The sequence below is a fragment of the Hydra vulgaris genome, chromosome 01 (assembly GCF_038396675.1).
Source record: "Hydra vulgaris chromosome 01, alternate assembly HydraT2T_AEP".
Lineage (NCBI taxonomy): Eukaryota > Metazoa > Cnidaria > Hydrozoa > Anthoathecata > Hydridae > Hydra > Hydra vulgaris.
This window is the reverse complement of record NC_088920.1, coordinates 34760001-34780000: the sequence shown is the minus strand read 5'-3', so window position 1 is coordinate 34780000 and position 20000 is coordinate 34760001. Positions and strand designations below refer to the sequence as shown.

At 27.9% G+C, this 20000-nt stretch overlaps 1 protein-coding gene across 1 annotated transcript in view; it reads left to right on the top strand.

The window, feature by feature from the left end:
* The window catches only part of LOC100199064 (26S proteasome non-ATPase regulatory subunit 1), an 85541-nt gene that overhangs the window by 7778 nt on the left and 57763 nt on the right, over positions 1-20000 (top strand). The window contains exons 2-6 of the mRNA XM_065787984.1: positions 2599-2642; positions 12819-12892; positions 12966-13029; positions 17326-17431; positions 17846-17988. Of these exons, the coding sequence (XP_065644056.1) occupies positions 2599-2642; positions 12819-12892; positions 12966-13029; positions 17326-17431; positions 17846-17988 (431 nt within the window). The remainder of the gene's footprint in view (positions 1-2598; positions 2643-12818; positions 12893-12965; positions 13030-17325; positions 17432-17845; positions 17989-20000) is intronic.

The following is a 20000-nucleotide window of genomic DNA, read 5'->3' as shown; positions in this document are numbered from 1 at the left end:
AGAGTGAGATAAAAGAACAAAAGGACAGATGTTCAGTGGAAAAAAAAGGAGCCTCTATGTAGAAAAATACTAAAAATTGATTGAAAGAGATAGATAGATAAAAAAATAATAAAACAAGCTTAAATCAACCTCACTTTTAACTTAACACTTAAATCATATTTTATTTTAACAGTATGAACAGTTAGCATATTGGTACTATATTTTTCTAAATTTAAAGCAGTACTTTAGAACATGTTAATATTAGTATTGCTCATTTCTGCAATTGCTTTTTTTATCTATATACTTTTTATATCTATATATATTTGTCCAGGAGGGGGGGAGGGGTGTTGTATGTACTTTTTGCCAACTAGAGACTCCAAAAAAAAAAAAAAAGTGCTTAATATTTGCAATTTACTAACTATAGTTCAAAACTTGCGCCAACTTAAATGCCTATATGGCAGCTTTGGGGAGAGAAAACACCCCCGTTCGGGTTGGCCATGTATATATATATATGTATACATACATACATATATATATATACATACATATATATATATACATACATACATGTATATATATATATATATATATATATATATATATATATATATATATATATATATATATATATATATATATATATATATATATATATATATATACATATACATATATACAACCCTCGGAATAAGGGTTGGCATTCAGCAATGCCGACCTAACTGCCTACCTGAAAGTGTTTGATGTCGGCAAAAAATTGCTGATCTCGTTTCTATGTTTTATGGTAAGATCTTTGTATCTAATAATTTCTATCTAAAAGATTGGAGTCTAAAAATTATTGCCGACCTCATTTTTCTTAATTCCGAGGGTTTTATATATATATATATATATATATATATATATATATATATATATATATATATATATATATATATATATATATATATATATATATATATAGTTTGTTGTCTTTGGGAAGAGCGGAAGGAAAAAAGTGATTCTTACGCCAACACATACGTCACTTTTAATTACTTTTGACTTTCATCCAACATTTGCGTGTTGGACGAAAGTAAAAACCATTAATTTAATTACAAATAAATCGTTTTTTAAAAAAACCACAAAAACGCAAATTTAATTGACCAGAATGTTTTAAAAACATTTTAAATGTTTTTAACAATATAAACAATGTTTTTATTTTTATTTTTTTAATAAAATGTTTTTATTTTTAATTTTTTTAATAAAATGTTTTTATTTTTAATTTTTTTAATAAAATGTTTTTATTTTTATTTTTTTTTACTGTAAATCATGCGAGGAGTTTTGCTACATCGACTTTTTTCTTATCATCATCTTATAGCCTGACTCGCAAGGGAGTGCTGCTACATTGACTGACAAATAGCCTGACTCGCAATGGAGTGCTGCTACATCGACTGACAAATAGCCTGACCCGCAAGGGAGTGCTGCTACATCTACTTTCTTTTAGCCTGATTCGCAAGGGAGTGTTGCTACATCGACTGAGGGTTTGGTTGGGGCAGGCAGTCTCTCAATTAATAAAAAAAAATAATTCCGGTCTTGCATTTTAATTTTTACTTTTTGTCAACAAAATATGGAAAAAACTTTCGGACAACATCTACGGGTTGTATATACACACATATATTTATATATATATATATATATATACACACATACATTTATATATATGTGTGTATGTGTGTGTGTGTGTGTGTGTGTGTGTGTGTGTGTGTGTGTGTGTGTGTGTGTGTATAACAACTTTTTTTTTAATGTCTGCTCTCACCCTCTGAATGTGTTCTATATAATAAAGTAATACTGGAATTGAAAAATTAAAAAAAAAAATAGTTTTAGGGGTAGCTCAAGACCTTTAAACATCAGACCGATCCCTAAAAATATCAAAACAAATGTTCTTCAAAAGTATATCATGTTGAGTCTCAAAAATAGCAAAATTATGTAAAAATTTTAAAAATTACCATTATTTTATAAAAAACATTGAGAAAAAAAAGTTATAATAAAATTTTTTTGTAAAAATGCATATTTTTTGTTTTTAGTTTAAAAATATCATTTTTTTAGGCAGTGAAATCTAAAATAATAATTTATAAATATATATATATATATATATATATATATATATATATATATATATATATATATATATATATATATATATATATATATAAATATATATATATATATATATATATATATATATATATATATATATATATATATATATATATATATATATATATATATATATATATATATATATATATAAATAAATTTGTAGAAAAACACATAACAAAAATTTTCTCATTTAACACTGTTTTATCAATAGAGACTCATCAGATGAAAAAATAAAAAACTAAATTTTTTTTTTCTGACGAGTCTTTATTGATGAAACACAGTGTTAAATGAAAAAAAATTTTGGTAAGTGATTTTCTACTAATTTCATAATTGCTATTTTCTTTTAAGAACATTAAGCACTCTATTTTGTAGAATACATTTTTAAATTGTTTAAATATATATATATATATATATATATATATATATATATATATATATATATATATATATATATATATATATATATATATATATTATTTCATTTAGCTGGTGTAATAGCTTTACTAGACGAGCCTGAGCCAGATTTAAAAGTAAGTTTGTCTATTAAATAAGCAATATTTAATTTGCCGTTTCTTTTTTTTTTTTTTTTTATTTAAATTTATTTATATTTCAATAATTTCAAGTTACTTCTTGTATTTTTCTAATTTAATTATATGTGTGTCGTAGTAAAGGTAACTTACTTTGAGGTAATTTTATGTGAAAATAACTAATTGCAGCTCAAAGGAACTTATCATTTTTAGAACATGATGATTTTCAAATATAAATTTTATACATTATATAAAGAAATTTTTGACCTTATACTATTAGAGATCGGCATCAGATCAACAAAGAAAGTTTGAGACAGAGGTTGCCATAAAACATAGAAATGCGGCAGGTGATTTTTTGGTGACCTCAAACACATTTTTTCTTTATACAATACCAAAAACTAAAAGAAGCTTATTATTGGAAAAAGTTTAGAGTAAAACTTTTTAAAACTTTTATGTATATGATTATTTCATGAAAAAAATCAAGTATTCATATAACTATTTTTTTCCTAAAAATCTAAACCAGTATATGGCATCTCGAACAGCTGCTTTCTGCTCTGGTGTTCTAATAGGTGTTTTAACTTTTTAGACATATTATACATGTTAAAGGGATTTTTGGGGCAAAGTATTTCATTTTTGAACTCCATTTTAAGTTTGGAGCGGTCATGACCACACAAATGGTCATTTTAGGGGTTGTCAAGGGTAGTCATGGGATGTCCCAATGGTTTTTCAATTAGATGGAACAGTTGTATATCTAAATATAGGTAATTAAGATTAGGGGATTTAATTCTGGACATGTTTGGTCTCCAGGAGTGGTTATGATTGTACAGGTAGGCGTGGTCATGGGTTATCAAGGCAGTATTTTTTTTTATATTATTTATTTTATTTACTTAATTTTTTTGGTACTGTGAATATAAACATATAATATATAATATATAAACATATAATGTTCATGTTCAAACATATAAATATAAACCTATTTGATGTTCAATAAAATTAATCTTTATTCACATAATTTTTTTTTTACATATAACAATCTAGGCGATAACATACACATTAGACCAAGTAACCCTTGGACTCCTCAAATTGATTGTAGTCTTTGACTTTTTCCTGATTCATCCTCATTCTGGACACCTTAGTGTTGTAGCTGCAAAGCATTTTCGTCATAAGGTCATAGTTTGTTTGGGACCTAGATTATTTTATTGTGTATTGCTCTCTGTTGTTTTAGTGTAAAACATATTAGGGTGTATGAAATGACTATTTTTCACAAGTAATTTACTGTTTTTCTGTTTTTTTGGCGTTCTTTAAAGGAACAATACACATTTGACCCATTTAAAATGCAATTTTCTAGATGAAAACAGCATTTTAGAAAAGTTATTTAGACAAAATTGAAACTAAAAGTACTAGATTTAGTTTGCTTTGGAAACTGCATATACAATGTCTTGTCCAATAGATATCTTTAATTGTAACACTCTGGTGCTAAATGATTCTTTATTACTACCAGACAACAAGACATTCAGGTAAAGTGATAACAATTCTCCAATATTCATGATGTTCATATCTAAATCTTTTAAACTTGGTGGCCATGGCATAGTATCTTCATTTGCTTTTATTTCATTTCTTATTTCGAATGCAGCTTCTATAATATGTAAATCTTTTAAACTTGGTGGCCATGACATAGTATCTTTAATTGCATTTATTTCATTTCTTATTTCGAATGCAACTTCTATAATATGTTTCTTAGATTCACAGCTTTGTTGAAGTTCATTTAACTTATTTCTTGGTTTACACGCTCCGTAAAAGCATCTTCCACTTTCGATGAACTATTGTATAAGGTTTTTTCAATTAAAATAAACTTATATTGTGTAATATACATCTTGATGCGATGACGTAAGTTCTTTTTTGTATTTTATATAATATCTTGGGTAATATTACTATTATACTTCCTCAATTGAACTTCAACACAATTTAAGAGTATTTTGTATGCAATGACTTTCTGCTCATTAATCTTTTCAGCAAGATCATTTTCCCCAGTATCAATATAAGAATAGTTATTCATGTATTAATTAAAATTAATAAAAGTCCTCCTTGACTGCAATAGTTTTGAATATTAAGTATATTTAAGTAGTGAGTAAAGTTGTTAAATTTGACAAAATTCTACATTCAGTGAATGCAGTAGGTGTTGATTATTATAAATGATTTCCTGTGATTAAATATATTAAGTATAAATGATTTACTGTGATTCACAGTATGAAGATAGGTAATGTATTTTCACGTCAATACAACTTTTTTTTCAAAATCTACAATTGGAAATCATTTATAATAATAAACACCTACTGCGCTCAGCTGAGCTTAAAAAATTTGGTTGTAAAATTTTTATCAATATATAAGTGTAATTTAAAGATGATCACATGTACGGCCTAGTGTTTTTCTGTTTATGTAAATGTAAGTGTTAAAAAAAACAGATGTACATTATAAGGGGTTTTATTTAAAAAAATTTTGAAAATAAGCAAGCATAAAAAATAAATTTTTATATTTCTTCTTCTTATTTTAATATATGTCGATGGACTAATATATACCGTTAAGAAATTAAATAGAATTAAATAAGTCTAGAATAGCCCCTAATATATATATACATATACATATACATATATATATATATATATATATATATATATATATATATATATATATATATATATATATATATATATATATATATATATATATATATATATATATATATATATATATATATATGTATATATATATATATATATGTATATTTTAAACATCTTCACTTCCAACAAGGCTGTAAGCAACCACTAATTAAAGTTGGAAGTTACTGGAAGAGAAAAGATAAAGGTTGTAGAGCAAGATAACGATTGACGGATGACTTAAAGGATTGCAAATTATATGAATCAGGAAACCAAGATGAAGGAAGCGAATTCCAAAGAGCTGATGTTCGAGGAAAAAAACAAGACAAATAAGCGTTTTTGGAGCACTTAGGAACAGTCACAGAAAAAGAATGAGACTTAATTGAATGACGAGTAACACGAGAATGAATTTTAGTAGATGGCACAAGGGACCCTAGCTCTTTAGAGCAGTGCCCATTATAGTATTTGTAGAAAAGAGAAAGAGAAGCAACGTTACGACGATGTATTAATGGTTGGAGGTTGGCTGCAAGAGCAGGTCCAACTATGTTTACAATGCGTTTTTGCACCTTGTCTAAAAGAGAAAGGGTATCGTTAGAAGATTCGCCCCAGATATGACAACAGTATTCCATACAAGGCCGGATTTGAGATTTGTAGAGATAGAGAATAGAATCCAAAGTAAGAAAGTGTAGAGGTCGATAAATAGATGCAACCTTAGCAGATGCTAATTTTGCAACTGATTTGATATATGGTTTCCAAGAAAGATTTGAAGTAAGAGTTAATCCTAGAAGATGAAGAGTAGATGACTCATCGAGTACATCACCGTTCATAAATATAGGAAGATCTAACTTATTGCGATAACGCTTAGCTGAAAAAATTGAGTTTTAACTGTATTGAAGTTCACCAGCCACTGTGAGCCTCATGCTGTAACAGAAGTGAGATCCTTTTCAAGCCCAAATGCCCTCTACCCCCCAAGCAATCAGAGGGTGTTGGTTTCTTATCATGACAAGAATAAATGGTAGTCACATCAGCAAACAATTCCACCTTAGATGTGAGAATATCTGGAAGATCGTTAATGTAAATTAAAAAGAGTATAGGGCCAAGGATAGCACCTTGAGGAACCCCTGAAGTTACAAAATAAGAAGAAGAGTGCTGTCGATCGAGGAAAACTTTTATACTGCGATTGAAAAGGTAGGATTCAATAATCTTAAAGATGTTGCCAGATACACCATAAGAAGAAAGCTTATGGAGAAGACCAACATGCCAAACTTTATGAAAAGCTTTTGAAATGTCAAAAGTGATGGTCTTAACCTCTCCACCTTTATCTAATGCATGATAAAACCTATCGGTTATTACTGTTAGCAAACCAGCTGTAGAACAAGAAGATATACGAAATCCATATTGATGGTCAGAAAGTAAGTTATTAGATTCAAGATGAGAAATTAAGTGTTTGTTAATTAAAGATTCAAAAACCTTGCTTATGATAGGAAGAAGACTAATGGGACGGTAGTTAGACAAATTAGATCGCTCTCCAGAATTTTCGAAGATAGGGATAACAGATGCCGCTTTCCAGCAGGCTGGAAAACAAGACTTTAATAAGCACTTGTTGAATAGTTTTGAGAGTATAGATGACAGCTTCGGAGAACACTTTTGCAAGACAATTACAGGTATGTTGTCCGGGCCACAGGCTGTAGACGAGTCTAGGCAGGAAATTACTTTAGATACAGAAGCTGGAGTGATACAAATGTCAAGCAATGGATCAACCTGTTTGTTGGCAATATCAGGTAGAACGCAACTAATGGAATCAAGAGATAATATTGATGAAAAAATCTTAGTAAACAGTTCAGCTTTGTCTGTAGGTGAGGTGACAAAGTCTGAACCATACATGAGGGGTGGAATTAAAGATTTAACCTTATTATTAATACTATTAAAGATTCTCCAGAAGTCACGAGAACCTAATCTTTGAGATGAGATACAAGATTTCATGACCTGAGAATAGCGGGCTTTGGCGTTAGACAAAGTCTTTTTACAATGGTTTCTAGCAGTAATAAACAGGCGTCTGTTTTCTGGAGAATTGTTTTGCTGATAAATATGGAAGTAACGGTTTCGATTGGCAATCACAGCAGCACATTGTAAGGAAAACCATGGAGGAGAGTGAGGCTTGACCTGGAATCGTTGAGAGGGAACAAAAGATTCCATGCCAGCCTGAATCCACAAAGTTATGTAAGAAGCACATTTGTCAACAGGAAGACGAAAGATTTCTACCCAAGGGCCATCACGAAGAAAATCATGAAAAGAGTCCCATTTAGCTTTAAGGTAGTTGTAAGAGGTACAATAATAGGGGGATTCAGGTTATGAAGAAGAATGAGATATTAGTTTTAGAGAGATCAAACTGTGATCAGAAGCACCTAAGGGTGAATGTGAAGAAACTGAGTACTGACTAGGATCAGAAACAAGAGATAAGTCGAGTAGAGAAGTTAAATGATTTGGGTTGTCTGAAAAGCAAGTTGTAAAGTTGACTATTTGAGTTAGGGATTGAGAAAGGCAAAAGTTGTGGGCTTTAATGTCTGCAGAATCACTAACACTAGAGCCAAGCCATTCAGAGTGGTGAGCATTAAAGTCACCAACAACAACTATATTAGCTGATGGATAAAGAAAGAGGGTTTTGTCAATATGATCAGAAATAACATCAAAAAGAGTGTAGTCTTGCGATGAAGGAGAGCGTTATAGAACAAAGAGAAAGGCGATAGAGTGAAGTGGTGCTAAAAGTCTATAGATAAGACTCAACAGAAGAAATGTTACTTCGAAGGCCATGAATATTAGTGAATGATAGATTTAGAGAACTTGGTAGTGATGATGGTTTTTTATGTTTTATAGTTTTTGGTACTTTATTCATTTTTTTATTTGTTGAAGAACTTGACTCAAAGCATAGATAGTACTCAGAACACTGTTTAATAGCCCAAGCTATTGCCTCATTACTATTAATAAACCCTAAGCCGTAACAAAGGGCTCCAAATGTGGCTCCACAATGCACACCAAAAGTACAAACAGGGACACCATCCAAGTGCAACATAGCACTTTTAATACTTTGATATTTTTCAGCTGTTGATGGAATCAGCCTCTCTCAGAGCTACCACAGAGTTTGGGAAATCTGACTACCAGCCGGCCTCAGAACCATAGTTTTAGAGCTGTACCCTCATTAGGAAATAATAGAATGAGTTACCTAGTCATGAAAACAGAGACACAAGCAAAACCCATGCATCGAGTCAAGAAGATCCAGCATTCAACATCCTAAACTGGAAACAATTTATTAAAAATACATCTGCGCCTACCTAATAGATGAAGAAGGGGTGCGAGGCTGGTCAACAAATAGAATCTGTTTACCCCTTAAGTCTTTGCCTAGGAGGCCTTCTACAAGACAGTAGCCGGATGTATTTAACATCTGCCCAAGATGAGTATTTTTATCGAGACACCATCTCTAGCCTTTACTCAACCAAGAGCCCCAAGGCAGGGGGTGTTTTAAGTTGGAGTTGGCATCTCCTAGCCTTTGCCTAAAAAGGCGTATCCTATATATACATATATATATATATATATATATATATATATATATATATATATATATATATATCAATATATATATATATATATATATATATATATATATATCAATATATATATATATATATATAATATCAGGCTTGGACAGGAATGGCATGCAATTGAGCGCTATTGCTGACCTGCAAACTATTTTATTTTTTGACAACTTGATCACAATTTGTTTTGATGATTTAAACATTTCAGAAATGCGCTGAGTGTAGAAACGCTAAGCTAAACTTTAACTAGAAAAAAGTTAAAAAAAAACTAACGAAAAAAAAAATCCTAACATAAAAAGAAACAGAAAATTTTTTTTTGTCTGAAACAGAAATAATATAGGCACTAAATAAAAAATAAAAAATAAAAACTTAAACTCAAAGCAAAACTTTTTGTTACGTTTTTAATAATGTTTGAAATAAATGTTATTAAAAATTTATCTTTTTAAACATTGTATTAAAGTTAGGCAAAATGCATTTAAATTAAGTAACAAATAATTACTAATGATTGTTTAATAAATGAACAAATTTTATCAAATTTGTTAAAAAGTATTGTATATAATACTTTTAAATTGTGTAAACATTTTTTCAATAAAGTTGCAAAAAAAAAAATGTTTAAAAAAAAAGGCAGTCTTTTTAAAATAGTAATTTTTAATAATTCCATACTCTAATTAGTTAAACTTACTAATTAGAGTAATTAATGTTAAAAAAAGGTTTTCAACTTTTTATTTGTAAAAATAGGAAAAAATAATAATAAATAAATAAAATGCCATTTAGATAAAATAAACTGCCAACAAGCAATTTAATTTAATTTTAATTTAAGCATTACAACTTTATTAAAAGTGCTTCATTTAATGAATTTAAAAACTATTATAAAAGATTTCAACTCATTCATTCCTATTGTAATTAAAAAAAATAAAAAATTTTTTCAAAAAAAAAAAGTGTTTGTTTAAAAGATTGTAAGTTTAACAATAAAAATTAATCGTATGAACATTACTAAATGCTTCAAACCTTTTCCATTATTCAACAAAATACATGCTTATATAAGTAAATAAAGTTATTTTATATTCTTGTATAATTCACATAAAATGTGTAAAAGCTAGTAGTCACAAAAGGTTTTGAACTTATTCATAAATTAAAGTTACTTAAAAAAATTCTTTCTAAAAGTAATGGTTTAAAAGATATTTTGGAAGACATAGAAAGATAGTTTTAAATGTTTAAATTTATCATAAAAAAAACATGCCAACATAAAAAAAAGTTATATATAACATTTTTTATTAATTTACACATAGGTTTATGTAAACAATCATTATAATTAATTTTATGGTTTTATTTAAAGCCTTGTAAAATAAAAATAAAAGCGTGTAAAATAAAAACTTTTTAAAAAAAAGTTTTTATTTTACGCGAAGAAGATTAAAAGTTATTCATAACATAACACTTTTTTATTGCATTTAAATTGCTAAAACATCAAAATAGCTGCGGTCAAGTTGTAAAGAAAAAAAATAACAGTGTGGTCAGTTACAGAGTGTGATCGCACTCGATTCCTGTTCAAGCCTGATATATATATATGTATGTATGTATGTATATATATATCAAGCCTTCCTGGGAAGCACATTCAGTTGCACGCCTTGTTCGTCCACGTTCAAAGTAATTTTTTTAGACAAACTGACCACTGCAGTTCGCATCTTTCAACTTATAAAGCATTTCATTAGTTTGCTGCAAAATGCTGAACTTATCTACTGAGAGAAAAAAAAAAAAAAACAATCCTAATAAAGGTAATAAAATTGTGACAAAGTATGAAATTTAATTAAATAAACTAGAAAATTCAATAATTAAAATAAATAAAACTTTGTTTTTATAAAACTTTTATACAACTTTGGTATTCTTTTTTTAGAGTCGTTGTTAAAAAAAACATTATTTTTTAAAATGATTTAACAACAATTGAAAGTTTTGGTATGCAATTTATTCATGATTTTTAACAGTCCATATAATTAAGAAACTAATTTGCTATGTAAGTTAGAACTATGAGAATAACATGGTTTCTTTAATCAATGTATTTACTGCATTTGATGCATGTCTGAAATTGTTTCATTTATATTGCCCAATTTCCAACATTAATTTCGAGTTACTAGAGATGAACATAACTATTGCTCTGTTTAAAAAAATGTATTTAAAAGCTTGAAAGAAAGTTTTAAAAAGGCTCCTAAACATTTCGTTAATAAAGTTCAGTAAATTAACAATGCACTATCCCACAATTTTTTGGAGCATCGTCAATAACAATAGCTCATCAGGAAATAAACGATCGGTTTAAAATGCACAATTAGGATAATCCTACAAAAGTGCAGACTATCTTAATGGGGGTATTGAAAACAACCAAATATTTTATATTTAAATATTAGTAATGACTTTTTATTTTTTTCAATGAAAAACTAGTTTATAAAATATTTTTTTTTACAAATAAATAGCAATTAGTTTTCTCGCTTTCCTGTGCACTGAAAAAAACAGTAAAGTTTAGCAAAAACATTTGATAAACAAATTTAAAAATTGTCCATGTTTCTATCGCAAATTATAAAGTATTTCTTTAATATACTGACTGGTAAAAGTTGCAAAAAAATTGTTTATCAAAAAAAATTTATTTTCGTTATATTCTTATCTGCTTTTTTCCTCGACTTGTATCAACTTTGGTAGTAGAAAAAATGACCTAAAAATAAGAAAACATAAACAATAAAATATTTAGGCATATTTTTTTGACAACATTTTTTTTTTTCTAACATTCAATTTTTTTTTAGCTTATTTTATTTAGATTTTCTATTTAGTCTCCGGTACTTTTCTATTTTGTATAGTCTCCGGTACTTTTCTTATTTCGTATAGTCTCCGGTACTTTTCCTATTTCGTATAGTCTCCGGTACTTTTCCTATTTCGTATAGTCTCCGGTACTTTTCTTCGAGTATTGCTGTTTTATTTTCTCTAATTTTTTTAGCTTTATTTTGCTGCAAGTTCTTAAAACGCTTACTATATAAAAATGTAGTCAAGTTGTCTAAAAAAATTAGGTTAAGCATGGATGAACAAGGCTTCCTGGGAAGGCTTGTATATATATAATATAGATAAATATATATATTTTTGGTGTTCTATATTTGTGATTTGAAATTTGAGTAAATGCTGATATGCAAAAGCGAAGTCTAGTTTAGTAAAACTGAATTTTACTATACTAGACTTACTAAGTTTTTGTCCAGCAACCAAGGTTGCAAACAAAGATTCAGTTCTTCCAAGATGATAACTATCCCAAAATGCTGTTTGATTTATAGTCTGTTTATAGTCCCTACATAACCATTTTGTATAATCATTTTTCAGTATTGGAGCAATTAGGGCTGGTTGTCAAAAATGACTGACTGGTCAGTCATTTTGACAACCAGCCCCAATGCAGAGTTCAGTCATACTGAACTCTGCATTGAACTTTTCCAATAGTATGTATGTAAAATCGTGTTCTGCAAAACGGTTGGTTTTACATCTAGTAGTAAATACAAGTTTTTACCAACTTAATTTTTTATCAGGAATATATTTTCAGGAACAGTTTCTGGATCTAATGTTTGGTAAGTGTAATCCTAAAGTCCTAGAATTAAAAATAATACAAAATTTAATATTCCATTATTTCAAAAAATATTTACTAAACCAATTTTTAATGGTTTTAATATTTTTCAAGTATTTCATACAAAAAAACAAAACAGTTTTTGACAAATAGTTATTAATTTAGGATCTTTTTTATTATTTGTAGTGGTACTCAATAACTTTTTATCTTGATTTTTTTTGTTAGAATTTTGATTAACATGTCAGATATAATTTTTAGTTGTTTATCATTAGGTGAAGATAATGTGCTTTGATTAAACATAGATGCACTTTGTACAGATTCTTTTTAAAAAATTGTTTTTATATGTTTTTAGTATTACGCTCTTAAAAAACTTGACAGTATTGTCAACCAATTTTGGGCTGAAATATCAGAGGTTATAACTAAAATGTAAGTTACTAATTTTATTCAAATTTTGTTTATATTCATAAAAAAAGACTTCAGTTTTATTTTTTTTTTATAGAGAAGAACTTTGCGAGAATGATGTATTTATACATAAAGATCTTTCTTCACTTGTTGCATCTAAGGTATTCTTGATTTATTTTATACTGTTATACTAGTTATATATATATATATATATATATATATATATATATATATATATATATATATATATATATATATATATATATATATATATATATATATATATATATATATATATATATATACACAGTATTGGACAAAACATTTGCAACCAACATCGAACAATGCTAAAAAGTGTTCCTAATTTTACATGTCTTAAAAACGAAACAAAATATACTACCAGAGCAAACAGTTCAGGAGTCTGGATTATATCTGAATGCTCATATCATAGCATGCCATGATATGAGCATTCAGCTGACAGGTGACAGCACACAGGCAGAATTTCGTTGACAAGTGCCATTTGCAGCGGACAAAACAAGTGCAACTTTTTTGGTTTGTTTCATATTCTTAAGTCTGGTCCGTGTCAATGTCACGAAAGATTTTTATTAATTAAAGGAAGTATCCAGAAGTTTCCAAAAGTTTCCAGAAGCATGCAGAAGCTTCCAGAAGTTTCCAGAAGAAGCATCTGGAAGCATCCAGTAGCATCTAGAAACTTCCAGAAGCATCGAAAAGAAGCATCTAGAATCTTCCAGAACAGGTTCACACAGGTTCATTTTACTATATAAGAGACATGTAAATCGACATGTAGTTCAGTCAGTATATGGAAGTCAATCAGTCAGTATTATCAAGACAGTTTATCGAAGTAAGTTTTATTAAAGTGTTTTATCGAAGAACATCAATACAACAAGTGAAATACAACAAGTGTTTCATTACATCAATACAGTCCACATCCAACCAAGACGTTGTGTTCCACAGAGCATTATTGTATCATCACAAGATACAATAAATGTAACACGGTAAGCCTTAAGAAGCGTGATTGTTTATTTTTATTATTTTTATGACTTCAAGTGGAAAAATGGCTCCTGACAGTCTTGGATTGGAACTAAGAAAGAAAATTATTGGCGATTACGTAAGTGGAATGTCACAAAAAAGTATTTGTGATAAATATCGCGTGAAAAAATGGACCATATCAAGACTATGTTCCAAATATCGTTCTACGGGGAGTTGGCAGCAGATAACAAAGGTGGAAGACTGCGTTCCACTACTTCTAGAGAGGATTCTATGATCGTCAGATCCGTCAAGAAGGATCCCTGGATATCATCAGTCGAGATACAAAAGCAATTAGAGCTGTCTGTATCGGGCATTAAATTTGATGAAATTAAGTTTAGGGTCTACTACTGATTGTTTCCTCTTGCAACTGCAGATACTGTGGAACTCTCTTTCTGTCAGTCTTAACAACCTGCAGAGTGTTCTGATAATTCTTCTTAATTTTGGATGGATCCAGAAAATATGCACTTAATTTCATACCACATTGACAACAATAACAAAAACGGTCTTCTTCTTTTTATACAAGAACTATGGATTAGAAAATTACATAAGTATTAAAGAAAAAAGCTATGTATATCTTTAAAAAACTGAAAACTTAACACAAATTAATAGACCGAATCTCCAAGTTTTGTTTTAGCATTTATTTCAGTCAAGAACATGGGTTTGCCTGAAAACAAAGCTACGGCAATTATGTGGAAAAGCTATTTCATTACTAGATTTAGCTGAAAAGCTAATATCTGCAATTTAGGCTTTAAATCAATGTGACTGAATAAAATAAAATAAAAGAACCATTTTCAGGAACACCTAATGGTTCTGTATTTTTATAGCACTTTCAAAAGTTGCCAAACTGATTTGTGTGAATCAGAGAATATTCATTATTATTATTTTGCTGCATGACCTCTCATATTGCAAAGTTTTTTATTGTTTATCTTTTATTGTTATTTGTAGTATCAAGAATCATCTTTGATATTGACTCAGCATAGTTCTATGACTGTAACAAATGGATTGTAGCATTAGTGATGATATTGACTCAGCACAGTTCTATGACTGTAACAAATGGGTTGTAGCATTAGTGATGATAATGACTCAGCACAGTTCTATGACTGCAACAAATGGATTGTAGCATTAGTGATGATATTAGTAGATTGTAAATCAGTCCCTGTTTTAGCAGGCGCGCTAGAAGTTTTGATATTGTTTTTAGCCCTAGCTCCCACAAGTCTTTTCCGTAAACCATGTTTTGCCTTGTTCTTCATCGGTTTAGAATCGGAATGCAGGAAAGCATACTTTGGCCATACTTATGACTTCTTTATACCAAAAGCAATGTTTGCATTTGCCATGTTACTTGACCTGTCTGCTGTGACATGATTCAGCTACTTTGCCAGCATAACATCTAGATCCTCCAATTATGGTTTCAGTGAATGCAGACTGTTGTAAAGGAAAAATTTTAATTCTGGATGCCTAAGGAACAATTCTTGAAGATTTAAGTGTATTTTTATGTACTGTAGATTTGCCTATTTTCAAACATTTCCTAATACCAAATAGTTTTATTTTATTTCTTAAGTTTGCACTATTTTAAATGAAAAATTTAAATTGATGAATAAATTTGAATACATGAAAATATTTTTATACTTTATATTATAACATTATCAAAAGAACTATCTTTTGCTCATAAAAGAATAGTTGGTTACACAAGGTAGAGTTGCTAGTGTTTTCGCAGGCAGTAAGTCAAGTGATGGAGGTACTTATAGATCAACTTAAGTTTACATTAAGCTTAGCTTGAAAAGAAATAATATTTTAACTGTGGTTGAAAACTATTAAAAGAAATAAAATCAATTTCATACATATTTTATATCATATTCAATTTTATATTAGAGGTATAGGGCTGGCCAAAAGTAGTAAGTGGTTTTGTAATAAACTCTCTCCCTATCGATTGTTGTATTGATAAGTCTAATGAGCCTAATATAAATTATGACTATAAATTAAATTATTAGTCAACATTAATAAATAATTTATCAACATTAATAAATTAATCAATTAAAACACATTCCTTAAATTTTTTCTATTAAGAAGAAATTTAATGAGTTTAATATAGTCTTTGACAATAAGACAATATAATTTTTTTTTTTTTACTTATGATTGTTTCAAAACTTATTTTCCTTAAATATATAACAATTTTTTATTAAGAGTTTGTAAGTAGAATAGCTTCATCAAAAACATTTTTATTATAAGTGACTATTAAATTAAAATTAAATTAAAAGATCCTTCAAATTAAAAAAGTTTAATAGATTTAAGTTAGTGATAATTTAATTGCATGCTTTTTTAATTTTTTAAATATTTCTTGATGAAAAATGAGATATATGAGAAATATTTATATGCTTACGAATAATATTAAGGAAAAGCAAACCAACATTACAATTTGATTTCTTTATCAAACTAAACTTGACAAAAATTTAAATTTGTAAACTTTAAGAAAATTTAAGATAAACTTTAACATTTACATAATTTTAAACTTGTATTAGTGGCCACATTTTCTTATAAAAAAGTGGTTTCTTCACCATCTGATAATGAAATAAAAAAACACTTTTTCTCTCCATTAACTTAGCTTTAATGGCTGTTATGAGTTTCATCTGTTAAACATAGTATAGAATTATTGCTGCTATTATTAAACTAGGAAACACAAATCTGTTACACCATAAGTAACGATGTGTTCTAGCCATTGCTCGACTACCGTATAACTTGATTTGTGAAAGTTACTATTGGCATTTCAGTCATAACATCCTAACAGGCTTAGAGTAATCATTTATTTTTATTTCACTTTTTTAATGTTTTACAATAGAATGTTTCTACATTTTAAACAGATTTTTGTTACTGGTTATAAAGTTTTATATTTTATTGAAAAAGTTAGATAAAAATTTCTTAATTAATTTCTTAAAATTTTTTAAAAGCAAATAACTTTTTTAAAATGAATTAAGAAAAATTAATCTAAAAAAGTGTTCCGCACAATAAGATAATTAGTTTTTAAGAAATAAAGTAATTTCATAACAGCATTGTTATTTTTTAAATGTAAACCATCTTTAAACATATTTATGCAGTCTCGGTAAATGCCTTCAAAGACCATATTGATGGAAAAAAAAAACATTTGACACACTGCGTCTATTCAAGCTACCAGCATAGTAGTGCCTGATTTCACAATACTTGATTAGAATTTTATAAATTTTTTATTGTATTAAATATTTAGCATGAATTTCTAATTTCTATAATAACTATCTATAATAATCTATATATAAAATCATCAAGTTGAAAATTATTCATGCTGTTTTTATTTTTTTGTAAACAAATACTATTCCTGCATAAGTGACACATTTTTGTGTAGACACTTATGAATAAAATATTGTTATTTCTATTTTTAGGTTTATTATCACCTTGGTTCATTTGAAGATTCCGTTATGTATGCACTTGGCGCAGAAAATTTGTTTAATGTAAATAGTCATTCAGAATATGTAGAAACTACAATTGGTTTGTTGCATTGTTTATTAACTTTATTATTTGTATTAATTTGTTATTTATTCAAAAAGCAAGTTTAAAAAAATTGAACATGTCATGCTACATCAGGAGTTGTTACCTAAACCCCATTTCAAAGAAATTGGTCTAAAGTTATTTCAAAAGAAATACTTTGAAAGCATTAAGTATTTTTTCTATTTACAAAGTGTTATGATAAAACACTTAAAAAATTTTTTTTAATCGACCAGCTTACAAAAACAGTTAAATGACAATTCTGTGTTAGTCGATCAAACTGACCATCTACCATTGATTTCTTTTTTGTGCGCTGTAATGATTAAATGTGTAATTTTTTTCCAATTTTTTAATGTTTAAATTAGTCATTTTTTTCTATTTTTAATGTTTAAATCTGTTATTTCTGTCCATTTTTAGCAAAGTGTATTGATATGTACATACAGCTTCGAATTGCAGCTGCAGAAAATGCTGATGGCAGTGAAAAAAATATAGATAAAAGACTTGTTAATATTGTTGATAGAATGTTTCAAAGATGTTTTGATGATAAAAAGTTCAAACAGGTGACTTGATCTTTCTTCAATATTACTTGTATAACATTTTACACTAATAATCATGAATTTTTAATTGTTTTTAAAAATTTGAAATTAAAAATTATAATTAGTAATTAATATTATAAGTTTTCCTGCTTTTTAAAAACACTACAAAAATAGTTCATATCACTTTGCATAGTTTCATAAATTTCCTTTTTTTAAAAAATATTCTTAACTAGATTTGTGAATCTCCTCTTGTCAAAAAGTTTCATTTCATTTGATAGTTTGTTGTACATCTCTATCCCATTGCAAAGAATAAACTTTAGTACGCTTTTCTTGTTCTGAATTTTTGGGTGATAGTTATATGCATTTCTTGTAAAATAAATGTGTACTTTGTTGTTTCTGTAGTTATATAGTATTGTGTATAAATGTAAATACTTTTTTAGATGGCTAGTTTAATTTAACTTCATCACAATACCAACTTTTAAAGTGTTTACAACATAAACTTTATTATAATATTCATTGGTTGGTTTTAAAATTAATGCAGGTTATTTGAGAAGTAGAATCTAGAAACATGAAACTTTACAAATAAGAGTGGAAAAGGTTATAATGGGATCGCTGATTTTATGTTTTTTTCTACAATAAAATATATTTTATGATTAAACTTTTTTTTCCCTGAATAGTTAATGGAAAAAATGTTTTATAATAAATATATGAAAAATATTTCAAAACATTCCTACTTCTTTTAATCAGTGCCATGGCTAGGGGGTCAGTGCCCCCTCTCCCCAAAAAAATCCCCAGTCATCAGGGCCCCAAATTATAAGAAAAAAAATTAAACCAATAATATCAACAACAACAAAAAAACTAAAAAAATATATATTGCTTATAATGCATGACACTGTCAAAATATTCCAGTGTGGTATTGTTTTTTATTGTCAGTGGTGGTTAGTAATAATTAGTCTTTACTACCATCATAAAAATAAATTTTTATGATGGTATTAAAGACTAATTTTTACTAACCATAAAAATAAGTTTTACTACCATCATAAAAATAAATTTTTATGATGGTAGTAAAAGGTTAAAGAATAAAAGAAACTATTGTGTAACTATGGCTTTGAGATTTTAATTTGCAAAATGGTGTTTCAATTTACAATCAAATGAGCAAATTGAAAAGGCTTAAAAACTTGAAAAACTATTAAATTGAAAGCATAGTAGATAAGTGTAGTAGATAAAGTGAAGTAAATATTAAAAAATATGGCATCAAAATTCTTTTCTAAAACTAAAGATAACCATTGTAAATTAAGTACTGTTTTGAAATGGAAAAAAGAATTGAATTTAAAGTTTGAGTATGATATAGAGGGGAATGATGTAAAATTGATTGCTTTGCAAGCTAATTGAATCTTGTATTATAAACATTAAAAAATTTTCTTTTTTGTGGATTTGTCCTGGAACTCTCTCAATTAACAAAGACAGTGTAAGAAGTTGTTGCAATAGTAAACAACATAAGGAATCATATCTCAATGACTATAGGAGTAATTTGGGTGCTGAAGGTTATAAAGAATATATTTACAAAAACACTGATATTGGAAAAAGGCCACAAGAAGTTAGCGATGTACTGCATATGTTTGAGAGGAGTCCATGCGTTAAGCTTTTATAATGATATAATCATTAAATAAGTTTAATGCATAAAAAATTTGAAAGCCTTGACAATGGTAATACCTGTTATATAGTATAATAGGGTTAAATATAGACAGAGCAAGCATAAATCTTGGTGTTCACAGTAGGTTTAGTAGCTTTACTAAAAAAAAAATCACCATGACTTTAAGTAAAACATTGTTTCAACCATTGCCTCAAGAGGTTGCATTAAAAGATGGTTTTGAAAAATTTAATGCATTTGCAAAATGCGAATACTTTGTAGAAAAAAACTGAATTTAAGGGATTTTTAAAAAGTTTGGAAAAAGTCATATTTTGTAATACATTCATCTGTTTACCTAGATGTTCTTGCACCGTTGAGATGCTTGAGTATTGGCTTCCATTAAGAT